Genomic DNA, 23,758 nt, shown 5'->3' on the forward strand with positions numbered 1-23,758 from the left:
GGACACAAGCTACATCAACCTCTCCAGAAATTTTACTCTAGCTTCAGTGTCACAAGAATAGATAATGAGTTGGAGTAGATAAATACCAATGTTAGTAGTGGCATTAAGACACTGTGTATCGGTTTCCAGAACATTAGCCCAGAGTTTGATGATCACAACAATGATATATGATGTAAGCTAGGCATCCGTGTATTAGTTTCCAGAACATTAGTCCAGAGTGTGATGATCACAACAGTGATATATGAGATGGGCTAGGCATCATTATCATCATCATCCTTGTCATCATCAAAGTCTCTGGTACCTAGAAGATCTGATGTGCCAGCTTCTGAACTAAGTACTTAGGTTGCCTAGCTTCCCTGTGCATCATTTCTTCATCTGTAAAATGGGAATTAACTCCTCCTAACCTCTTCCAGCATTTTTATGAAGACAGATCAGGTCCATAAGAGCTTTGAACCGAATAAGGAGTTACCCAAGGCTTTGCTCTCTGGGTGTTAGTGTGGGGGAATCATGAGAGGATTTGATGCAGGACACAGCATCTAGGCCCAGTTCACAAGCTGTGTGACACCAGGCAAGACACTTGTCCTTTCTGGGCTTTCAGTTAAAATGAGATTGATTTAGATACCTCCCTTTCCAGTTTCTCCATTTTCTAACTTATTTGCATGCCTCTCCCACCTGGATTGACACCTATCCCTTCCCACTTCTAAGAACACCCCCCAGAAAACTCTCTAGCCAAGACCATGCTGGCCTTGTGGCCAACTCATTTCTTCTTTCCCCGACAACCCACCTGACCAGAAAGTTGCCTGGGGTAAGCACTCGGGTACCTTCCTGTACTAAGCATCTGGCAAAGCACTTTACTGGAAACATGTTTAAGCATCTCTACTAGTAGACCATAGCCCTACTAGGGCAAAGACCACGTCCCTCTTATTCACCACTGTATCCCCAGTGCCTAGTACAGGGTCAGGTACATAAAAGGTGCTCAGTAAGCACCTTTACTGTTTGAATGAATACTCCAAATCTATTTAATTATTTATCATTTCAGGAAACCCACAGTATTCATTATCTAATGCTGTGTAACAAAGTATCTCAAAACCTACCGGCTTAAAAACAACAACGATCACTTCTTATCTCCCAATTTCTGTGGGAGAGAGATTCAGACAGGGCACAGTGGGGTTGGCTTGTCTCTGCTCCATATCTGGAACGTTGGCTGAAAGACTCAAAGGCTGGGGGCCGGAATTGTCTCAGTTCACCACCTAGCTGGTGGTTGAGGCCGGCTGTTGCCTGAGAGCCTAGCTAGAGATATCGGCCAGACCACTTCATGTCACCTCTCCCATGTGGCTTGGGCTTCCTCACAACATGGTGGCTGCATTCCAAGGGTGGGTGTCCTGAGAGAGTAAGAAAGAGACAGGAGGAATGTCTCCTTTTTATGACCTAGGCTTGAGAGGTACATCCCATCGCTTCCACCACCTTCTATTCATTAGAAGCCAGACACTAAGTCCAGCCCACATTAAAAAGGAAGGGGATTAGACTCCATCTTTTGAGAGAAGTGGTAAAGAACTTGCAAACATATTTTAAAACCATTACAACCATTTAGCTAGCACAAGAGGCAAAATGCATGGTGAAAGCTACGTGTCTGAAGAAGTAGGAATTCAGGTCAAATTATTAGCTGTGTGAACGTGAGGAAATGACTCTCTGAGACTGGGTTTCCCTATCTAAACAATCAATCAGTAGGTTGCAGTTATTGGTCCCCGGTGGTATTTACATGCTTGGAGTCTTCTTGCCTCAGTCATCTTAAAAGGATTCCCTCGTAACTTTCCTTTTTTGTTTGTTTTTTTTGTTTGTTTGTTTTTTGGTTTTTTTTTTCGGTACGCGGGTCTCTCACTGTTGTGGCCTCTCCCATTGCGCAGCACAGGCTCCGGATGCGCAGGCTCAGCGGCCATGGCTCACGGGCCCAGCCGCTCCGCGGCATGTGGGATCTTCCCGGACGGGGCACGAACCCGTGTCTCCTGCATCGGCAGGCGGACTCTCAACCACTGCGCCACCAGGGAAGCCCCCCTCGTAACTTTCTTGACATCCACTGACCCTTCCCATCATTGATCACCCTTGGTTTCTGACAGTGGAGGCAGCAAGAGTTTGCTACTGGAGCTAGGGGACCTAGGATTCAGACACCAGGGGCAACTTTAAGGAACAGATGTTGAACCACTGAGGACCTCGGGATTCTCCAAGGTCTTCTCAGTCCCAGCCCAGGAGAGGTGAGAAACGCAGCAGTCACAGACCTGAGGAATCTGAATCTGCCTGCCAGGGCCCAGGGATCTGCACTTACTTTTTCACACTAACTGCTGCTGGCGGGAGGGGAGGAGTCTTATAAAGCACGTACTCCGGCTGTCTCATTTTAGTCAAGTTCCTTGCTTTTGCTCCCAGTTCAAGGCTTTTCCGCGCCACGACTCTGTGAAAGGGGGAGGGGGAGGGTGCCTTGGGTCTCCGCAGTCTTGGGCCCCGCATACAACAGTGAGCCGTACTTTCGCCTTTTTCTGGGCCGGCTGACCCTCCCCAGCCATCGCCTCGCGTGGGTCATGGTCCTAAGACTCGGGCGGAGCATCCCCCTGCCGTGTTCGCCCGGTGCCCAGAGCCGGGTCCTGGGAGGCCCACAGGGGCGAAGTCAGCACACCCCGCTATCACTGGTGCAGGTTATGGGGTGGAAAAGGGTGACTTTTAACCCTTTCATTTTCAAGGACTAGTGACCCTGACCCCTTGATAGCCTCCTTTAAGGAACACGCGCGCCGGGAGATCTCTGTGCTCACCCAGTGTGAAGACCTCGGCTGACAGATGGGGAAACCGAGGCCCATAGAAGGCAGTGATCTGTTGCATGTCCCACACGATCTAGAACCCTGGATTTTCAAACCATAGTCTGGTTTCTACACTCTGAGGGAAATTCAGGCAGGCAGTCCCCTTAGGAAATTCCCGACCGCGGGCCTTCCGAGCCCGGAATCTCCGTGGAGTTTGCGCTCGGTTTGGCACGTTGCGAACTTCGCCCGCAGCTCTGCACCGGCTTCGCGGCGTCCTGGGAGAGGGGTGAGAGGGGAGCGCAAGCCCACCGGCCTCCCAGAGGTAACTGGGGGCAGAGGAATGGCTGAGGAGACGGAGGCCCCGGCGGGAACGCACTGGCCCTTTAAGGGGGGGACGGAGCGCATGCGCGGCGCGGGCCGGAGTCGAGCCGGGTGGGCGGCGGGCCGGCACTGGACCCCGCCGGCAGCTGCTGGGTCTGGAGGCGGCGGGGGTGGCGGTGGCCTGCTCTTCGCCGAGCCTCGGAGCAGCGACCTGCGCGTGGACCCCGCGCTCGGCGGGCTGCTCTCCAGGGACTAGCGCAGCCCGCGCTCGCCGGGGCTTTGTCACTCGCCTCTAGCTTCATCCGCGGCCGTGGCTGCGCGAGCCTCCGGGCTTGCTCTCCCCGCCTAGCTGTCCTGCCTCCAGCCCTTAGCTGGGGGCGTGGGGTACGCAGCTGGAGCCCGGGCTAACAGCCGCGGAGTATCCTTCGCCCGTCCCGGCCGCGCCACCGCCCATGCTGCAGCCAGTACAGGGCGGCGACCCTGTGGCCGCAGCCCGCCGCTCGGTGACCCTGCGCCCCGCCCGAGCCTTCCCCGCTGAGCCCCGGGCCCGGGAGCGGGACCCGTGCCCCGTGATGGCTCGGCTGGCGCAGGTTGGCGCCGGGTGCCCACCATCCGCCCGCTGAGACGCGCCCGGCTGGGTACCAACGGGGCCTTGGCGCTCCCCGCTTCTCCTCCCCGCAGCGCCCTTCCCCCTTCTGGGGGCTCCGCCGCTCCTTCCCGGGGGCGAGGGCACAGGGGGCCGAGACAAAGCCCACTTTGTGCGGGGAGTTGGCTGCGGGCGTGGAATGTGCGCGTCGGCGCGCGCCCCCTCCCCGCGCCCCGCCAGCTGCGAGTCTTGGCTCCCAGTCTCGTCGCGTCGGAGAAATCGCGCCCCCTCACCGCCCTCCGGTCCGGGGGTCCCGGCTCGGAGCTGACGCGGCCTGGAGTCGGGTCGGTCCCCCACCCCGGAGCGCGCGCCGGTGTGAGAGTGCGATATTTTGTAGAGGAATTTGCTTGCCTTCAAAACTGGGAGCTGGGGCGCCCAGTCGGCGTGGGCACTCGTGCCTTGACCCTTTCGTGGCCGCAGATCTGAGCAGCCTGGCCTCAGTTTCCGTCCGACTTTCCTCTGCCAGCCCAGACTGCTGTCTGTTATTGTTCTCGCCGTCAAATGGGGGTGCTTTTGTGAAAGCTGCCAAGTTGGGATGTATTCTCTAGATCCCGTTTTTTCATAAAGAACAAGGCCTCTAAGGCTCATCCGGGACAACCAACCCCCTCGGCCCCGCACTTCACGTTGAGGCACGGATTTTTTTTTTTTCCCCCCCATCAAGTAGTAGTTTATTGTACGGGAGCCACGCCCTGGTTTCTTAAAGGCGCCTTGCACTGTTTGGCCATGTGTTATCTCTGCAGCTGGTGTGTGGGAGGCCTCCTGTGAGCCACCTTTCTTACCCCTGTCCGCTGAGACATCCTCCCATCCCCGTCGAGGATTTGGGGATGCCAGGGGGGAAGAAGGTGGTCGGGGGCGGCAGCAGCGGTGCTGCCCCCACTGCCGCTGCTGTCCCCTCTGGGGCCAGGCGTTTGGAGACCAGCGAAGGAGCCTCAGCCCAGAGAGATGATGAGCCAGAAGAGGAAGGGGAAGAGGACCTGCGAGATGGAGGCATCCCCTTCTTTATCAACCGGGGTGGGCTGCCTGTGGACGAGGCCACCTGGGAGAGGATGTGGAAGCACGTGGCTAAGATCCACCCCGATGGAGAGAAGGTGGCTCAGCGGATCCGTGGGGCCATGGACCTGCCCAAGGTGAGGGGATTGTGTGTGGGAAGGGAGAGGAGAGCTAAGATCTTAGTGACCTCGGGGCTTCCAGAGCAAAGGGACACTTCCTGTGTTGGGGTGGGGAACTACTGGCATGGTAATATGTCAAAAATATAGGTAGGTTGAACCTGTCCAGAAGAACTTTCTCTCAATTGCTGTTGAGGTTCTTCTGTGAGGTCCACATGTCCTGTTTCCAGGAGGCCCTCCTCTATCTCTTCTAAAAAGCCCATGTTTTGTGGGCAGAGCAGCAGAGTAACTAACAAGTACACTGAAGTGGCCTGACATCTTATTTGCTAAGCCAGAGAACTGTGGGCAGAGAGAGAATGAATGACTAAGGAGGCTCCAGGGTTTAAGATGTTGAGAAAATATCTTCATGTGTTGTTTCGCTGAATTCTCCAACAGCCTTGTGCATTAAGTGCAGTTTGGGGACCCATTTTACAGACAGGAATGCTGAAAACTCAAGTAGGAACTAGGGGTCCCACAGCCAGTAAGTGGCAGAGCTTGGGTCTCACCCCCAGGTCGTCCGGTTCCAGGGCCTTTGCTTGGGGGGACATGAGGTTCAAGGGCAGTTAGAAGAGGGCCTGTGGAGAGGGGCAAAGTTCAGTCATTTTTCTGTGTATGGCTGGAACGTCTCCATGACGGCTTTCCTTCAGTTGTGTCACCGTGGAGGCTGAGGCTGTCTCATTCATCTTTGTCTTTCCAAGACCTCCTGTGTGCTTGGTACAGAACAGGCACTTGTAAGTGTTTGCTGAACGAAAGGGTTCTTGAGACTTTCTGTGCCCTATAGTGCTAGGTGGCAAAACGTGCCTGATTTTTTTTTTCCCCCAACGTTATGGTTAAGACTAAGGAAGCACCCTCCCAAATGCAGAGTCCTGAAATCCCCCAAGAAAAGCCGATTGGACAGAGGTCAGAGCCCCAGGCTCAGGTCCTGCCTGCTCAGGTGAGAGGAGGGGGCCAGGGGGAGCAGCAGTTAATGTGGATTAGACATGGAGACAGGTGGCCTATTTTGTTTTCTTTTTACCAAGTTATTGGTAGAACCATCAGAGACTATCTTCTGGGACAGGCTGAATTCAGAGGTTGAAGGTTGAGCAACTGCCTTATATTTCCAGGGGAAATCAAATGTGGTTTGATTTTGAATGGCTACCTAATCACCTTCTGTACTAATTTAGAATTTAGCTAGTTCCCTGTGTCTGGACATTGTTTCCGATAATTTATTCTTAAAGTGAACACTGTGTTGCACATTCTAAAACATGAATTTGGGAGTCCATCTCTGATTATTTCCTTGGGATAAATGCCTGGAAAAGGAAGTGTGGTGTCAAAGGATATGGACATCTGTTCTGATCACCCACCTAGCTATGAACTCAAGCAGGCCCCTTCAACCTGTTTGAGCCACAGTTTTCTCATCTGTAGAATGGGGTTGACTGTAGTGAAGCTTAAATGAGAGAGTATGTTTTAAAGCATTTAAGAAACTGTAAAGCCTCAAACCAGTACTGGTTACTGGATGTTCATTACCTCTTTCACATCCTTCATCAGGAGAGGAGGCTAGATCTCACTCAGCATTTGTTCCAGTGAAGCTAGAGCCACATGCTTCTCCCACGTGAGCAAGTTGGGGATTAGCAGATGGCTATCTAGCCATCCTGCTGATGTCTAAGTCAGGCTAAGAGAGAGTGTGAATGGACCCCTGCAGAACTGTCACAACTCCTGGGGGCTGAAAAAAAAAAATTGACAACCTCATTAGCAACTGGTTTGGTAATGTCATCTTGTCATCTTCAAGCTTCGTGCATAGGAAAGATACTGATGAAGGAATGAAGCTATTGTCTGTGTGTCTGGGGGGTGTCATGACTGACAGGAGTGTGCAGGTCCTGAAGGAATTTTGTGAGAGGATTGGGAAAATTGAAACTTCTCCTCCTCACACCACAGGAAAAGTGTGTGTGGGGTTCCTCCTCCACCTCGGCCCAGAGTAGGAAGGAGCCCCAGAGTCTGGGCAGGGTGGAGGAGGCCGGGAGGCATCGGGGTCAGGTCCCAGAGTGCCAGCAGTATGCACCCAGTGCTGGGCTGGCCCCTCCCTGAGTGGTCATGCCCTTGGAGTTGACACAGAGGCATTCACAGAAGAGGTTACACTGTGGTGAGACTAAGAGTTTGGGGATGGCATAATGGGTTTTGTTTTGGTTTGGTTTGGTTTGTTTTTTTGGCTGCATTGGGTCTTCATTGCTGCACACCGGCTTTCTCTAGTTGCGGCGAGCAGGAGCTACTCTTCGTTGCGTTGCGCGGGCTTCTCATCGCAGTGGCTTCTCTTGTTGCAGAGCATGGGCTCTAGGTGAGTGGGCTTCAGTAGTTGCGGCACGCAGGCTCAGTAGTTGTGGCTCTCAGGCTCTAAAGTGCAGGCTCAGTAGTTGTGGCACACGGGCTTAGTTGCTCCACGGCATGTGGGATCTTCCCGGACCAGGGATCAAACCCGTGTCCCCTGCATTGGCAGGCGGATTCTCAACCACTGTGCCACCAGGGAAGCCCTGGCATATAGAAGCCAGGAAATGCGCCCTCACTGTTGAGTAGTGGGGTTAAGTGGGGTAACTGTTTTAATGTTTTAAAAGACCACTTGAGCCAAAATTTAAAATAGGGGGATTTCACATTCAAGCTCCAGATTTTTGGCATCTTTTCAGAAAATGAGAAGATCTGGGAACAGAGAATCTGTGGCAGCAGGCAGCTGGAGGTGAGGGCTGGTTCCACTCCCCCAGCTGGCCACGGTTCCCCACCACTCACTCTCAGCCTGCTTTCCTGTGGTTACCTGTACGGCCCCTGCAGGTGGTTGAGTCTGGGGCCCCTGCAGTGTAGTGTGATAAAACATCACATCCACCATGTTCAAATCCTGGTTCTCCCGTAACTACTTGTAGGTGGAAGGTATGCAAATTCCTTGTGCCTCAGTTTCCTCAGCTGTGAAATATAAAATGGGCATAATAGCAATACCCACTTTTGAGGGGTTATTGGGAGGAACTGACGAAATAAAGCATGTGAAATGGGTGAGCATGTAATACGTACCCAGCAAATGGAGCAAGGAGTTGAGGGTGCAGCAGACCACCCCACAGGCGCTTTGGGGAAACGTCCTTTAAAAGGATGATGCCAGTATGTTAAAGGGCAGCAGTTTCTAAAAGGATCACAGATCCAGGAGTAGTTTGTGCCCCGTTGTATGAACGTCTCCTTGATGTTTCAAGCTGCCGCCACCTTTTTTTTCTTAATAAATTTATTTATTTCATTTATTTATCTTTGGCTGCATTGGGTCTTCATTGACGCGTGTGGGCTTTCTGTGGTTGCGGTGAGCAGGGGCTACTCTCCGTTGCGGTGCGTGGGCTTCTCATTGCCATGGCTTCTCTTGTTGTGGATCACAGGCTCTAGGCACACGGACTTCAGGAGTCGTGGCTCACGGGCTCTAGAGCACAGGCTCAGTAGTTGTGGCGCATGGGCTTAGTTGCTCCGCGGCATGTGGGATCTTCCCGGACCAGGACTCGAACCCATGTCCCCTGCATTGGCAGGCAGATTGCCCTGTCCTAAGGCCTGGACATGGACACGCAGTGTCTCATCTAGGCTCTGAGGTTGGTTCTGTTATGGCACCCACTAGGATCTTGCTGCCAGGCAGTGAACGGCAGGCTTGGGATTTAGACAGAGATGGACCGGTTCTAGATCCAGCTCCATCAGCCTTTAGGCTATCGTACTTCTTGTCCACACACTCAGCTGCGGGCTGCCCCACCTCCACCAAGCCTCCTTTCTGTTCTAGACTCTGCCGGGGGAAAATGTCTTAACAGAACTCAGGACTTTAGGGGATTCCTGGAGCAAAGGTAACCCTTGGCCTTGGTAGTGGAGGAGGAGTCATCCCTGAATTGATCTGGGCCAATATCACTTACCTCCACTGTGACCCCACTTAACCCCACTACTCAACAGTGAGGGCGCATTTCCTGGCTTCTGGTTTGGGGTTGGGGGCTGTGGGCAAACCCAGGCTGCCAGCCCCCCTCTAGGCCTGATCATCTGGATGTACAGAATCTTACCTGTTTGTTTTGAGTGAATGAGTGTATGCTTGTGTGAACATTCAGAAGAAAGGTGCCGGCCTGTTGGCAATGGTTAACGTGAGTTAATGTGTCACTGAGCTGCTGGACAGCTCCCTCCAGCTAAGCCTCAGTGATGGTGGCCTTTAAGCCCCTGATCATGGATCCCAGGTCTTTTTTAACTTTTTTGGAGCCATTTAGTTTTTGCAGAGACGCCAGTTCCTGGGTCCTCTGTCTGGATGGCAGGGGATGCCCTCGTGGGTACCGCCCGGCCCTGGACCAGGGCTGGCTCCTGTGAGCTTAGTCAAAGGACTCTTGGGCCACAGTGCCCTCCTTGTCTGGAGTGTCTCCCGGGAGGGTGTACTTACAGTCCCTACCCAAGCTCCTCGAAGTCACTGGATGCCCTCACGGGAAGTGGGAATGACGTGCCTGGGATGGATCTTCCACCTGAAGAAGCCACGTGCCATGCTGTTTATAGTAAATTGTGCAGTAATTCCTCTCCCACCCCATATCCTTGTCACGGGGAGGCCAGCCAGGCCCTCAGAGAGTTCTGGAGCCCGTCTGGCACAGGGTGGTCAGGCAGGCAGGGGGAGAGCCCACCGTCCGGGGCTTTTATCCCCCTGCTGATTGTAAGTGGTGGCGACAGTTTGGGCAGCAGGGGGTGGTGTGAAAGGGAAAGTAGCTTCCTTCAGATGAGGTGTCATCGGCTTGGGACTGCCCAGACTGGAGGAGGGGTCAGGCAGGGAGTGGGGAGGAAGTTCACGCAGAGCTGCCTCCTGGACTGGGCCTTCCCTCTGTGCCTCGGCCCCTTGGGGCAAGTAGGTGTCTGTTAGAGGTTGTGCTGTGTCCCCCTGCCATCTGTGATCACTGGTGTGTCACTTCCCTTCATGTCAGAGCCCCAGCCGCTGTAGCAACATTATTTAAAAGGCTGTGCCTTCACCACACCACAGGGAGCACCTCCCCCAGCCCAGCCCTGCCTGTGGGCCCCTGCTTTACCCCTTCCCTTCCCTACCTGTGCACACTGACACTCTCAGCAGCCCCTGCCTGCTGGGGGGCTGGGCAGAGGCCTGGGGGGAAGAGTGTGGGACCTTTTTGTGTGAGGAGCCTGAGGCCACCTCACAGCTGGCAGTGCTGGTAGCCAAGGGGGACCCCAGAGGGGTGGGCCTTGGCCCTGGAAATCTGGTTCTTCTACCCAGTGAAGGCCGTTCCGTAACCCCGACGACCCGGTTGATGCTTCCCTTGGCTTCTGAGGCCTCACTGACTTGTTGCAGCCAAACCGCCAGCCTTTGGGCTCCCCTGGCCAGAGAGGGTGGCCTGCGGGTGTACACCTGGTGGTGGCCTCTTTCCTGGCAACAGCTTGGTTGCTGAGGGACAGCCCTGGGGGTCCACAGCTCCTAACCTGACTCCCAGCATCCGGGCAGCCCAGGCTGGCGGTTCCCAGCCCTCAGGAGGCCCCTGCCCGACACCCCACCTCTCCCCTTCCTGGGTCTGGCTCTGGAAAGTCTCTTCTGGTGAGGAGGACTGTCCAGTTCCCTGGTTACCTGTGCTGATTACAGGTGTGGAGCTGGTAGGACAGGGGGCTGTTGAAGGGGGAACCGGAGTTCCTGTGCTGCCGTGGAACCCCTTCAGAGTGGCTGCTTCATGGCAAGACCTGTCCCAAACCACGTGTCCCCTGCGCTTAACTCCTAGACAGCTCAGCTTGGAGCTGGAAGGCCTGGTCGCTGTGCTGTGATATGGGGGGGGGGGGGTGACACCACCTGCCGAGGGTGTGTCCACCTCTCACGGACCGCTCCCCCAGCCCAGGGCAGGGACACCTGATAAACCGATTTTGATCTGGCCCTTGAACCAGAGTGAACGCCACCCCAATACTGACATTCCTGTTAAGCCTTGAAGTTAATGAAATTTAAAATTCAAACACCTGTGAGTCAGGTGAGTCAACCTGTGTTTTTCTGAAATCATTAAAGAAGCATAAAATTGGCACATGGACGTAAGCTCCAAATTAGAAATGCTGTCCATTGCCAGGAGGGAGAGGAAGGGCTGTGGTGGGGGCTTGACGGGAACCTCTGGAAGGGGCTGCCGAGGAGAGAGGCTCGGCCGAGGAGAGAACCGGGGTGGCCCTCCATGGGATGTGGCTTCTCCGGGGGCTAATCTGAGTGTCGGGTGGGCTGGAAGCTCCACGGTGAGCGTCCCTCCATGACCAGAGCTCTTTCTCCGTCCCCAGATTCCCATACCGAGTGTGCCTACGTTCCAGCCCTCTACGCCTGTCCCTGAGCGCCTGGAAGCCGTGCAGCGCTACATCAGGGAGCTGCAGTATCCTCCCCGGTCAGGGTCACGGCCACCGTCTGGCTGGTCCAAAGGCCAAGCGGGGCTTGTTTTCGGACAGGGCCAGAGAGGGCTCAGCAGAGCAGCCTCACTCCACAACTCCAGGGGCGCCGTTGCCATGGCATCTCTGTGCCCCGGAGTCGTGTAAGCACAGCCTGTGTCCGCCCGGGCGTTGGAGGTAGTTTGATGAATGCCAGACCCACTCCAGCCTCTCTGCCACCTGCTTCCTCCTCTGTGTGATGGGGTATATGTCTCCTGAGCGACCTGCCGGTGGAAGCCTAGTCCAGGTCCACCAGGCCAGACCTCCTGTGCTGACCATCCAGCGCCAGCAGAGGGAGAGAGGGGAATTTCCCTTGGGGCTGTTTAAAAACTGGTCTAAAATAGGTGTGTGGTGGGAGGGTGGCAGGTAGATGGAGGAGAAGAAGGATTTTATGGTTCGGGAGGTAACTTCCCCATCTTGGAAGTTTCTCCCATTACTTCACCTTTTTCTTCCCTGGCAGGAGGCCAGTTGCCCAGCATGGGAAGAGCCTCCTCTGAGCCCAGGATTCCCCAGTGTCCCTGAGTTGGGCCCCTCCACCCCTGTGCCCTGCCTGGAGCTACAGGACCTAGGCTCTCCCCCGCCCTCCTAGCTGTAGATTCTGTCAGAGATGGCAGGACCAGGCACCAGGAGCGGGTCCTGAGCAGAAGAAAAGCCAAGCTGGTGACTGAAAACTGGGTCCAGCCCTTCCTTTGCCGTGGTGGGGTGGGGGGGCATTGGGGCCCCGAGAGGGAGGCGGTTGGCTTGGGAGCAGCACTGAGCAACGCAGTCGTGCAGGAATCCCACCCCAGCCTTCTCTCAGTTCGTGCTGTTTCTCACTGGTTGGACTATGAGGTGCTGCAGAGAGCTGTCCAGGGCTCAGCCTCTTTCCCAGCCCTGGCCTGCCTGGCTGCCTGCCCCACGGCTCCCTCCCTAGGAGGGCGAGGGTGGGAGCAGAGAGGGAAGGATGCAGAGGGGCCCTGAGGGGCAAGGAGAAGCAGCGTGCTGCGTCCCCTTCTCCCTTCAGACAGTCAGGTCTTGGGCATCCTCCCAGCTGCCTTACAGAAGCATTTTGTGGGGTCCTTACCCAGCCTGCACCCCTGGGAGTGCTGGACCCCCAGGGTCTAGATGAGGGCAGAGGGACACGCCTCTTCCAGGTCAAGCCAGGAAGCCCTTAACCGGCACCCACAGGTACAATCACACAGGGACGCAGTTCTTTGAAATTAAGAAGAGCAGACCTCTGACAGGGTAAGTGTGGGGAGTGCCTCGTCCCTCTGCACCAAGGTAACAGCGCCTGGTCCAGTTGGAGCCCCTTGGGCACCTGTGGGTGGAAGCTTATGAGGCAGGCAGGGACTCTTCCCAGGGGAGCCCGCCAGCAGGGCAAGTACCACCGTGGGGCCCTCCTTAGGACATCCTAAAGAGGGGACTCTGGCCAAGACGGGCAGCCGGGGCTCCCTTGAGGATGAGGAACCCTGATATCCATGCTGAGCCAGGAGGGTGATGGCAGCCCCCCAGCTTGGTGATGACAGAGGGCAGTCCCAGGTAGATGTCTGGGTGTGAGCCTCGTCTTCTTTTTAAGAGAGGTGGGCCTCGCAGGAGAGAGCCCTCCGCCTTCTCTCCATTCCCTGGAGCTGCCTGTGCACTCCCCACGGCAGGGACCTGCGTCTCACCCCAGTGGCCTTACTGGACTCTCTTCTGGTCATTTAGTACAAGGCCCAGTGTCTGAGCAACAGGGACCCCACTGGAGAGAACACTGCATCTCTCACTTCCCATTCTACACCCCAAGTGTTGACCTCTGACTGGATCCACCCCGAAGAAACCCTTAGGGCAGATCAGAGTGGAGACTGAATGCCACAGCTTGGTCTGGGGGCCCAGCCCAAAGCTGTCCAGGCGTCTAAAACCCTGTGCTTTTAAAATTAATGTGAATTTTATGTCTTGTTCCACATATAATCTGTCCATGTTCACTGCCTTGTAAAAAATGCTTTAAATGGTTTATTAGCTAATTACTTAATTACCCCCTTTCCAAGCCCCAGGGTGGAATGCAGCCTTCCTAACCCCAAAGCTTTGCTCTTGTTGTCCTGTGGCCGCTGTGTGTGTGGGCCCAGCTCCAGCCTCATGGGATGGAGGAGTCCAGCACCCTCCCCAGCAAAGCCAGTGGCCAGGCTGCATTCCAAGGCCCAGAGGGCAGCATTCGGTGAGGAGGGAGGAACCAGGCTTCAGGGATACTCTATGTTAAAGTGGCCTGAATTCCAAGTTCAAGAAGCGGGCAGGGGAGTCACTGGGCAGCTAACTTCCTGAGATCCCAGGTCCAGGCCCCAGGCAGCTGGCCAGCTGCGGGGCAGCAGTTACAATCAATGACAAACTCTTCAGAGAAGTCATAGTTGGGTCAGGGGTGTCCACTGTGCTGTGGAAGAGACAAGATCAAGGTCAAGGCCAAGGTCTCCAGCATCCTTGGCATGCTTTCCCGTGGGCCCCCCAAACACCATCTTCACAGAGGGCCCCTAGCCCAGTGGCTGTCGAAGATCTGCCTACCACTGCATGCCCCCCGTTCACCCTCCCCTCCAGAGGTCTTGGAGCAGAGCCTGAGGGGAGGCGGAAGAGGCCTCTTTCCTTATCTTCAGCGGTTGCCTCTTCTCCCACCCGCTTAGGCTCAGGAAGGATGTGAGGGGAAGGAGAGGGAGGTGCTGGGCCTGAGCTGAGGCAGCTTGGAAGGGAGGGGACCGGAAGGAGCCTCTGTCCTTACGACTCTGCCCCCCTTTCCCCCAGGCTGATGGACCTGGCCAAGGAAATGACCAAAGAGGCTCTGCCAATCAAATGCCTGGAAGCCGTGATCCTGGGAATGTATCCTTCCTCTGAGAGGCCTGGGTGGGGGTAGGCACGTGCTCAGCACCTCTGGGCCAGCTTCGTCCTCTGGAAGGGGAGGGCTGAGTGAGCTCCAGGGCCCTCCCAACTCCCTCTCCCAGCAGTCATGAACTTGGCCCAAAGTGAACGAGCTCGAGGGGGACTCAGTCCCTTGCACCTCAGTTGCTAACTTCCGAGGCTTACTGGGCAGCTTTTTTGAGTCGTGGCCGCGGTGACCCTGTTCTCCAAACCACAAATCAGGGCACATTGTTTCATAAGGCTGTTGTGCTATTTCCCAGAACCAGAGTCTGGAAGAAGCAGGTTGGATGCCCAAAGGTTGGCATTTCCAGGACATGTTAATGTGTGGAGATGATGGATGGGATCTTTGATATAAAACTGCCTATTAAAAAGAAAAGCAAACAGGGTTTCTCAGTCTCCCCCACCCAAAGGGTAGAGCTGGGACCTATAGCTGGGTTACCAGCTATAAGCCCCCCAATATCCCTAGTTAGAGCAAAGTAAGGAGACAGGTGTTTATGGCCAGTTCTCTGTCATAAGTGGACCCTGCCTGAGCCCTACCCTGTTTTGTTTTGTTGCAGAAAATCTTAACCTTGTATAAACATAGATTAATGTAGTGGAATGTAATTAATTAATGTAATGGAACCCATGTGCCCATTACTCAGTTTTACCAATTGAAGGCCAATCTCGATCCATCTCTGCCCACCCCTCATATCACCCTCTTTCCTGTACCTACCAAGGCTTTTAAATATTCTGTTTGCCACTCCTGGTGCAGGCACCTGGCTCTGTGCTGAGCAGGGCAAGGCGGCAGGTGCCTAATGGGACGGAGGAGTCCACTCACTAGGGCAGGTCATGGAGGAGAAGACGCCGGTCAAAGGCCAGGACCACAGCTTCTTTGAGGAGGACTGTGGTCTGAGGGGGACACTCCCCACCCCCGTAGGCATACCTACCTTAAACTATGTGAAGACACTGAAGGGGTGCCCCCCCGTCCCCCTCCCTGAGGGGTCCTCAGAGCTAACCCTACTGTGGCAGTCCTCTGTGGACCAAAGAGCCCCACGAGCATGGCCCTGTCCAAAGGGTTCTTTGCTGGGACGAGTGTGAGGCCAGCCCAAGAACTCCAGGCTGCTGCCAGCAACCCCTTCAGAGCCACACACCAACGTGGAGGTTCCCACCCCATCGTAAGAGGGAGACTCAGTTCCCCTCCCCCTGAGCACACAGAGAAGCTGGTCCCGACGGGATCACGTGGTCCTGCAGGCTTTTCAGGGGTTACCTGCTGGCTCATACGTAGGTGGGAAGAAACCAGGAGCAGCCCCCATCTGGGGGGACCCCTCCCCGCTGTCCCCACAGGACCACCACGGGCCCCCCCTACACCCGCGGTGAGCGCTGTATTGGGTTTGTCCCTGGGCCTCAACCTCGCTGCACACTGAGCCTGCGCCTTGCTCATCTGTGTCCCCAGTCACTCGCTTGCAAGGAGTCGGGCTCCATAAGCATCGCAGTGACTGAGAGAACAGACTTCGGGGTCAGGCCAACCGGACCTGAATCCTGGCTCTGCCGCATCCTCACTGTGTGACGCCGAGCAAGTTCCTTAACGTCTCTGAGCCTCGGAGTCCTCTGCAGCAGGGGACGATGGCAGTCCCATCCCGCAAGTTTGTCAGGACAGTTGAATGAGCGGGTGCATGTAGGACGCTGGATGCAGTGTCTCCGTGGTCTCTCCTCCAAGCTTTTATCCTGTTTATCTCATTCTACCCGTTTGTTCAAGCAGAATTTTGAGTGACTGTTATGTGCCCACCTCTGTGCTGGGCCCCAGAGATACAGCAAGGAACGTGACAGACAAGGTCCCCATTCTCAGAAGATTACATTCTAGTCGGGGAGACAAAAAATAAGCAAGTAAACCAAGAAGTAAGAAAAATAATTACAGATTGTGGTGAGGTGCTGTGGGGAAAATACGTAGAGCAGACTTGCTTTAGAAAGGGAGGTCAGCGGTGCTGGCCAAGCCTGAGGCCTGAGGAGGAGCTGGCAGCTGCAGCGGGGGGTGGAGGGGACAGCTAGAGGAAAGAGCTGGTGCAGAAGGTCCCCCGTGGAGGTAGCAGCAGGCCGCTGGACCAGGCTCTCGGCCTCCCAGGCCACGGGGGCAAGCTTGGTTTTATTTGAAGAGCAACAGGCAGTATGTCTGTGCGTGGGGGGTGGAGAGAGAGGGAACAGGATTGTCAGTGCATCTGTGAGGAAGTGTGTGTGAGAGAAAGACAGTGTGAGAGGCAAGGTAGAGGTGAGGAGGGCTGTGTGACTGATGGGAGGAGAGAGGGAGACGGGGTGATGGGCAGAGGACCCTCTTACCCTTCCTTCAGCCCAGGACTCCGGAGGGCCCTGCGGCTTGGAGTGCCGGCCTCACTCTTAAGGTGTTATTTGGTGAGCCCTGCTTGACGTCATAGCAGCAGCCGGTAATCACTGAGTGCCCTGACCCATAGAGATTGCGTTTATTGAGCACCTACTTATGCCAGGCCCAACCCTGACGACAGGAAGTGGAGATGAGCAAGACCTGTTGCCAGCACCCAGGAGCTGGGATGCAGGGCCGCTCACTTAGCCTCTCACAGGTTGGGGTGGAGGCCGTCCCCGTCCCGCCCCTGCGCGCTGGCCCTCGGGCCTCTCCCTGGCTGTTTCCTTAGCTGGGGCGGCGCGGCCAGTTACCTCACCAACAGCATGCCTACCCTGGAACGCTTCCCCATCAGCTTCAAGACCTACTTCTCAGGGAACTACTTCCGCCACATCGTGCTGGGGGTGAACTTCGGCGGCCGCTATGGGGCGCTGGGCATGAGCCGGCGCGAGGACCTGATGTACAAGCCGCCGGCCTTCCGCACGCTCAGCGAGCTCGTGCTGGACTACGAGGCCGCCTACAGCCGCTGCTGGCACGTGTTGAAGAAGGTGAAGCTGGGCCAGTGCGTGTCCCACGACCCGCACAGCGTGGAGCAGATCGAGTGGAAGCACTCGATCCTGGACGTGGAGAGGCTGGGCCGCGAGGACTTCCGCAAGGAGCTGGAGCGGCACGCCCGCGACATGCGGCTCAAGGTCCGTGTGTGCGGCCGCCCCGCCCGCGAGCCTCCAGGGGCGTCCAGGGGCGTGAGCATCCAGGGGCCGGCAGGGGTGGAGACAGAAGGGCTGCCGCTTCCTAGCGGGTCGCTCTTCCAGGGAAGCCCCCTCCCTCCTCCCCTGTCCCCCCGCCCCCGCCCCAGCAGAGGTGGTGCCAGGATTAAGGGAGATGAGGGGGAGAAGTTTCCGGGCTTTGCTCAAAGGTCGTTATCCATGAGACAGCCCCCTCCGGTGAGCAGGCCAGGGGTGGCTCTGGAGGGGGCAGCAGACGAGCCGGGTTTGAGCACGTGGAGGAGGGCAGGGGTGCCACAGGCCAGGTGGAGGGGGCTGTGCGTCAGGACTGGAGGGAAATCATGGCCTGTCTGGAGGGAATGGTAGTGTGGGGTGGGCAGCAGCTGCCATCACCCACGTGTATCCTGACTCTTGACCCCTAGCCCCAGTGAAGGGCTAGGAGGAAGTCAGAAAAAGGAGGAGGTTCAGACTGTGAGGACACAAGGAGGGGTGGTCCCTTCTCCCGCTTTCCCACACCCACTGAGCAGGGGTCTTGGAGGAGGGGGAGGGGCTGCTCTACCCAGAAGCAGTCAGGCTGAGCTGCTGAGGAGTTGGCCCCCAGAGCCGTACAGGTGAGCAAAATCTTGGCCTCTCCCTGGTTTCTCATGTATGGGGGTGCCTCCTCTGGGGCCTGCCAGCCTGTCCCCATTGCCCAGTCATGCAGCCCTGTGCGCTGCCCCTCCGGGTAGCCTGGGGCCGCAGCCACGACTGTGGCACTTTTGCATCCACTGCTGCTCCCCAAAACGCCTGGAGGGCAGCGGTGGGTGCTCCCTTTTCAGGGTAAGGAAGTGAGGTGTGGGCAGCCTAGAGACTTGCTCGCAGGCTGTGGGAGGCAGATGGGACTGGGGCTCAGTCTCCAGATGGGGAACCCAGGCATATCACAGGTGCTTTCTGGTGTCCCAGCGGGGATGCGGCAGAGATAAGGCTGCCCTGCCCCGACAGCCAGCCCCTAGGCCAAGACCGTGGGGCAACAGTGCCTTCCCCAGAGCAGAAGCGGGCTATAGTTGACCCTGCCACTTTCAGGGGCTGCCCTCTCCCCCTCCTGAGCTGGTCCTCCCCTGGTCTTCTCCTGCAGAGCTCTGGGTGCCCAGCTGCGGGAGTGTTACTGCATCTTCAGGGGAGCAGGTTGGATCTAGGGTTGGAGGCACTATTACCTAGTTTTTCGTGCTGTGTTTCCCAATCTGTTTGGTGCTGTGCACTTCCCATGTTATTTGCCCCCTTCCAGTACCCCTCCCGTATACCCCAGGTTTTGAAAATTCAGGTCAAACAGACAGTTTTGCATAAATTCACTTGCTTTTCTCATTTTTTTCTTAATCAGAGATATAGCTGCTAGTCTGAACTTCTGATTGACTCGAGATAACCAGTGTCATCCTTGGGGCTGGTAGGATCCCAGCCCAAAGCTCAGACATGGGCTGTTTCCCCAGCCAGCACATCTACCTGGCATGGGTAAATAGCCCTTTTCTCAAGGGCCACCATGAACCCTCAGTAACTTCCACCCATATCCTTACTATTTCAGGGGCCAACAGAGATTAGGCAGCCCTGCTGTGGAACCACTGCCCTGGCAGTTTTAGTGCCTGGGAAACAAGTTTGGGAAGACCCTGAGACGGCAGAGCATGGCTTGAGGCTTCCTGGGCCCTGCCCAGGGCAGCTTTGGGGCTTGTGGCTCCTGCCGGGCAGGACGGGCTCTGGGGCAGTCCTGGAGTGAGTGTTTGTTTCTTCCTTCCCACCAAGATTGGCAAAGGGACCGGCCCTCCCTCCCCCACCAAGGACCGCAAGAAGGATGTGTCCTCCCCACAGCGGGGCCAGTCTAGCCCCCACCGCAGGAACAGCCGCAGTGAAAGGCGGTGAGAAAAGGGTTTCGCCTTGTGTGGGGGGCTGGGGAGACAGCAAAAGGCGTTTTCCTTCCCTCTCATCTTCCAGATCCCTCTGTTCTTCCCCCACCTCTTCTCTTTCTCACCTTTCTCTTTTTTGCCTCTGCTGGAGGGAACTTGGGATGGTGTGTTTGTTTGTGTGTTGATATGGCGGCAATGCAATCCCATTTCTCGAGAGAAGACACTGCTGGCCCACTGGTCATCCTATGCAGGGCCCAGATGCCAAGCCGGAGACCCACAGGGAAGGCTGGAGGCCAGCGGCAGAATGGGCTCTGTGGGAGGGAGGGTAGAAGGGGCGGGGCCCTGCCTACAGTGAGTCCTTCCGGGAATATCACTGGAAAAGGTCTGACGTCAGATGGCAGCTGGTGGCTGGCTTTGGACGAAACTTTTGCCCCTGTGAGTCTGTGGTTTCTGCCTGTAACTAGATGGCAGAAACATCCCGTTAAGACACCAGGCTGCCTCATCAGATTTGTCTCCCACACGTCGGCCTGGCTCTTGCTTTAAATGTCATCATTCTGGAAGCACCTCTCTGGTGTAAGGGGCGCCAAGCTGACCTCCAATATCCAGCATCCTTCACTTTGACCCAGGAGGCTTTCAGAGAGAACAGATCCCCCTCACAGACACCAACGCATTACACTATTACTTTCTTACTTAACTGCAGCTGGAATTGCTGACCTCCGTGAAAAGCAGTACCCTGCAAGAAAGCGCAGGGACCACACTCAGGACAGCAAGGCGTGTGGGCGCTCCAGAAGCACACTTCCGCAGGGGCTCTATCGATTCCTTTGGGACACCTTGGAGACTGGGGAGGGGGGGAGCCAGCAGGGGCAGCCACCCCTTGCTCCCTGCTCCTGCACCCCCCTGACGGGCCACTCACCCTTCCCCCCTCCTCTGCTCTCTCCTCCCTGCAGGCCTTCTGGTGAGAAGAAGCCTTCGGAGCCCAAAGCCATGCCAGACCTCAATGGGTACCAGATCCGGGTGTGAGGCAGGCGGCAGTGCCCCAGCCGCACCCACTTCTGGGGGCCAGCATCTGCCTGCCAGAACCGGCCTCGCTCCTGGGGAAGGTGGGGCTGATGATGGGGCAGGGTGAAGGGCCAGCGGGAAGAGCGTGTCCCAGCTCAGCCACCCAAGATGCTGCCCCTCCCGCTGGGCCAAGCCCCCTAACTTTGGACCACGAGGCAGTGAAGAGTTTAATTTTGAGTTTTTAACTCAACAACTGAAATTTAAGGTATTTGGGAAAAAACTTAAAACTAATGGATCTGCCAGTGGCTGGAAGGCCAGTGCTCAGAGGATCTAAGCACCACAGGGCTGGGTGGGGAGGGGTTGCTGGCTCTGCCGGTACCCCTGCCCCAAGGTCTCTCTGGGATTTGGGTCCATTCCATCTATGGGAAACCTCCCAGCTCTGCTAGGCCTGTGGCAGGACGGGGGGAGGGATGTTTCTCCAGTCCTGTCTGCCCTGGCAGAATCTTCACCCAGGGAAAGGAAAGCAGGGTAGGAACCACCCTGAGAAAGGGCTGTATGGCCCATATCAGGAGCTTAGCACAGGCCACATCTGCCCCAAGAGCCAGAGCCTGTGGCTCAGGAGGGTCCTCGGGCCCTTGCAGCCCCATGAACAGTGCTTTGTGGGCTGACATTGCCTCATGGCAGGGCCCATGCTGGCAAGGGCTGGACGAGAGCCCAGGAGAGAACCACTGGGGGAAGGGTTCCCAGACCCCTACCTGGCCTCCTTGCTCAGCCCAGCTCTGCCTGTTGCTGAAGCCGGGGCCTCCCTGCAGAGGGGCTGGGCTCTGCCAAGGGCCCAGATATGCACTGGGCTCAGCATGACTGTGGGGACTGAATAGACCTGGTGGGTCCAGGAACCATGGCTGGGGATGGGGTGGTACACTCAGGCCCAGGTCTGTCCCCCTGGTAGGTAGTCCCCAGGGACTGCTCCCCCGTCCTATTACCTTAGCCCTTGCTGGGGAAATGAAGACCGGATCAGGCTGCCTGTGTCCCAGCCCTACCTCCCCTCACTCAGCAGCCTGGGTAGGTGTGAAGGGTCCAGTGATGATCAGGCCTGTTGTGTGAGGCAGCTCATCAGGGAAGAACCTGAGCTGCTGGAGTCTGCACAGCCTGCCTGGCAGGTGTGAGATACCTGGCGGGCAAGTGAGAGGTTGTGGAGAGAGGTTGGAGGACCTGCGGGAAGGTTCTGGAGGCCCAAGTAACAAAGAGGTGTAGGTCAAGGGGGCAGTGCGGCCACTAAGGAGAGGCAGGGCCCGAGAACTGGGGAATGTAAGTGAGAAAAGAATGTGGGGGAGAGTGTAGAATCAGGCGGCCTTGGGGAGTAGTGAGTTCCCTATTGCTGGAGGTATTCAAGCAAAGACTAGATGGCTGCTTGTCACCTTGAAAGCTATAGAAAGGATTTAGGTTACGGAAGGATAACTGGATGAGATGACCGTTAAGGTTTCTTAATACTGAGAGGCTATGATTCAGCCAGGGGCAGCTGGCGGTAAGGCTACAGCGGGGCTGGGGGCCTGGAAGAGGGAGGACCAGAGCCAGAGTTGTAAACTCAAATGCCTGCGGGGCCAGGCAGATGACTAAAAGGAGGGCTGCAGGGCTGGGTGGGGATTGTGGCAAATTAAAGAAGACATACCCCATTAAAGCAGCCGCTGTTGCTCAGCCATTCTGAGCGCAGGCCCTGCAGTATCAGATTGCCTGATTTTTTGTTGTTGAGAGGCCAGAACTCTTGAGTTTTTATGTGAAATATGCTGATTTTTAAATGTTGGCAGTCAGTTCAGAAAATTGTAAAGCCCAACGTGAAAAAGAATGCTGGTTTGTAATCTCTGAAGTAGAGAGGGCTTGGGCTGGGGAGAGGTCCACCAAGGTACTTTGAGGTGGAAAGCGTGGAAAGTTGTAGGCCTCCCAGAGCAGGCCGGGCCAGGGCAGTGTGCTTGCTGCTGATGCTGCTCAGAGAGGGCAGCTACCCCACGTTCATGTTCGCTCTCCCTGCTGACCAGAGACACACGAGGAACTCCCTGCAGTTGCTGAGACACCAGAGGGGGTGGAGTGGAATAGAAATAGTGCAATTCTCAGCCTGCCAGGGAGATGGATTGTGCCTGAGAAGCAAAGAAAGGGAGAGAGGGAGACAGGATGTGTTTGCTGACGCAAGTGCCCGCCAGGGAAGGCACCAGGCTAGCAGCTCTTCACACCAGCAGCTCTTGGCCCAGAGCCAGGCCCAACAGGGAAGCCGGCTGCTCAGTCCCCTGGGTTTCTCATGGGTCACTGGGCCCTGGGGAGGTGCCTAACCTGTCCCCTGGGCTACACCCCAGCCAGACCAATCGGAGGGCCACTGTGAGCTCTAACTCACTATCCCATCCCATCCCAGTTTTCAGGGAGAGGGGTGGTGGGTCCCCACGTTCACACATTCGCCTGAGGCAGAGATGGATCTGTTTGGGATGCGTGAGGCTGAAAGTGAGGCCTTTTGTGGGTCTGGATGTGGGTGCCTTGTGCAGGCCGCTCATCGGCAGACACCCCAGATGCCCCTGTGGACCACAGGGCTTGAGGGTGAGACGTGAGGGAGCCGCTTCTGGCATGGGAGCCCAGCAGGGTGCTCTGACCCTCTGGCTCCTTCCCGAGCCCTTTGGGGAGAAGGAAGCAGGACGAAGCCCCAACCCCTACTGCTGTCTTCCAGGGAGGGAGCCGACCACCCACAGCTGATAACCCCCTAGCACTCCCCCTTCCTCGCTCAGACCTCGGGCCTGTGGACACCCACAGGATACAGCGGTGCTTTTTAATTTAACAGTTTCACAGATGTAGCAACCCCTCCTCCCCTCCTGGGCGTGTTTACACAGGCTGTGCTCCCCAGGGCTGGCCTGGCTGCAGTTTCTGGGGAGGCAGAGGCAGGGACTTCAGGGCCTTAGTCAACATCCTCAGCATCACCTCATCTCAATTCCTGTGAGGGACCGGGCCTAGCTCCTCCCGACTCAGGACTGCCTTCCAGCTCTCAGCGTGGGTTCCTCGGGGGTAGGGGCTGCTGGCTGGGGAGGGGTCAAGGGGAGGGCAGAGAAAGCTGCTTGATGAAGGGGGGTCAGCAAGGGCGGGCAGTGATTGCTCCCCAAGGCCTGGCTGCCTTTGCTCTGTGCTGGGTGCCGGGTCGGAACACTGGGAAACTGGGTTTCAAGCCTTCCCACCCACCTACCTGCCAGTCCTCCCTCCCGTGGCCTCATTACAGTCATGGTCCCCTTGCCCATCTCGCCAGCCACCCCATCCTTCCTAGGCGGGGCCAAGTGGGGAGAGCGGCGCCCCCGGCCCCCAGGTGCCATGATGAAGCCTAGGGCCGGGGTTCTGAGCAGCAGAAGGAGCCTGGAGGTTGACCGTATCTGGTTTCTGGCCCGCTCTGTCATCTTATGCCCCCCACCGCTTCCAGCTCGGACTGGACTTCCCGGCCCAGGGACGGGGTCTAATTCTGGCTGGTGGCACCCAGAGGCCTGTGTGCCCGTGCGTGCCTCGGTCTCCTGCCTGGGTGGTTTCCGGCTTAGCTACAGCGGCTTCCCCAGGCACCGTCCCCCGGCGTCCGAGTACAGGGAGGTGTGAGCTGGGCCCGGCGTATCGACCGCGTTGTGTGTGCCAGAAGCGGGCTGTGTTGAAATCCCCATTTCC

General features: G+C 56.6%; 1 protein-coding gene across 1 annotated transcript; it reads left to right on the plus strand.

The window, feature by feature from the left end:
- Positions 1–3,180: 3,180 nt before the first annotated feature.
- VASH1 (vasohibin 1) lies at positions 3,181–23,137 on the plus strand. Its single transcript, XM_082616996.1, has 7 exons — positions 3,181–4,877; positions 11,145–11,233; positions 12,453–12,509; positions 14,028–14,102; positions 16,799–17,180; positions 18,984–19,096; positions 20,032–23,137. Exons 1-7 carry the CDS (start codon positions 4,575–4,577, stop codon positions 20,102–20,104), a joined length of 1,092 nt encoding a protein of 363 aa, XP_082473122.1. The 5' UTR covers positions 3,181–4,574; the 3' UTR covers positions 20,105–23,137.
- Positions 23,138–23,758: the final 621 nt, after the last annotated feature.

This window comes from Mesoplodon mirus, assembly GCF_964341445.2.
Source record: "Mesoplodon mirus genome assembly, chromosome: 4".
Lineage (NCBI taxonomy): Eukaryota > Metazoa > Chordata > Mammalia > Artiodactyla > Ziphiidae > Mesoplodon > Mesoplodon mirus.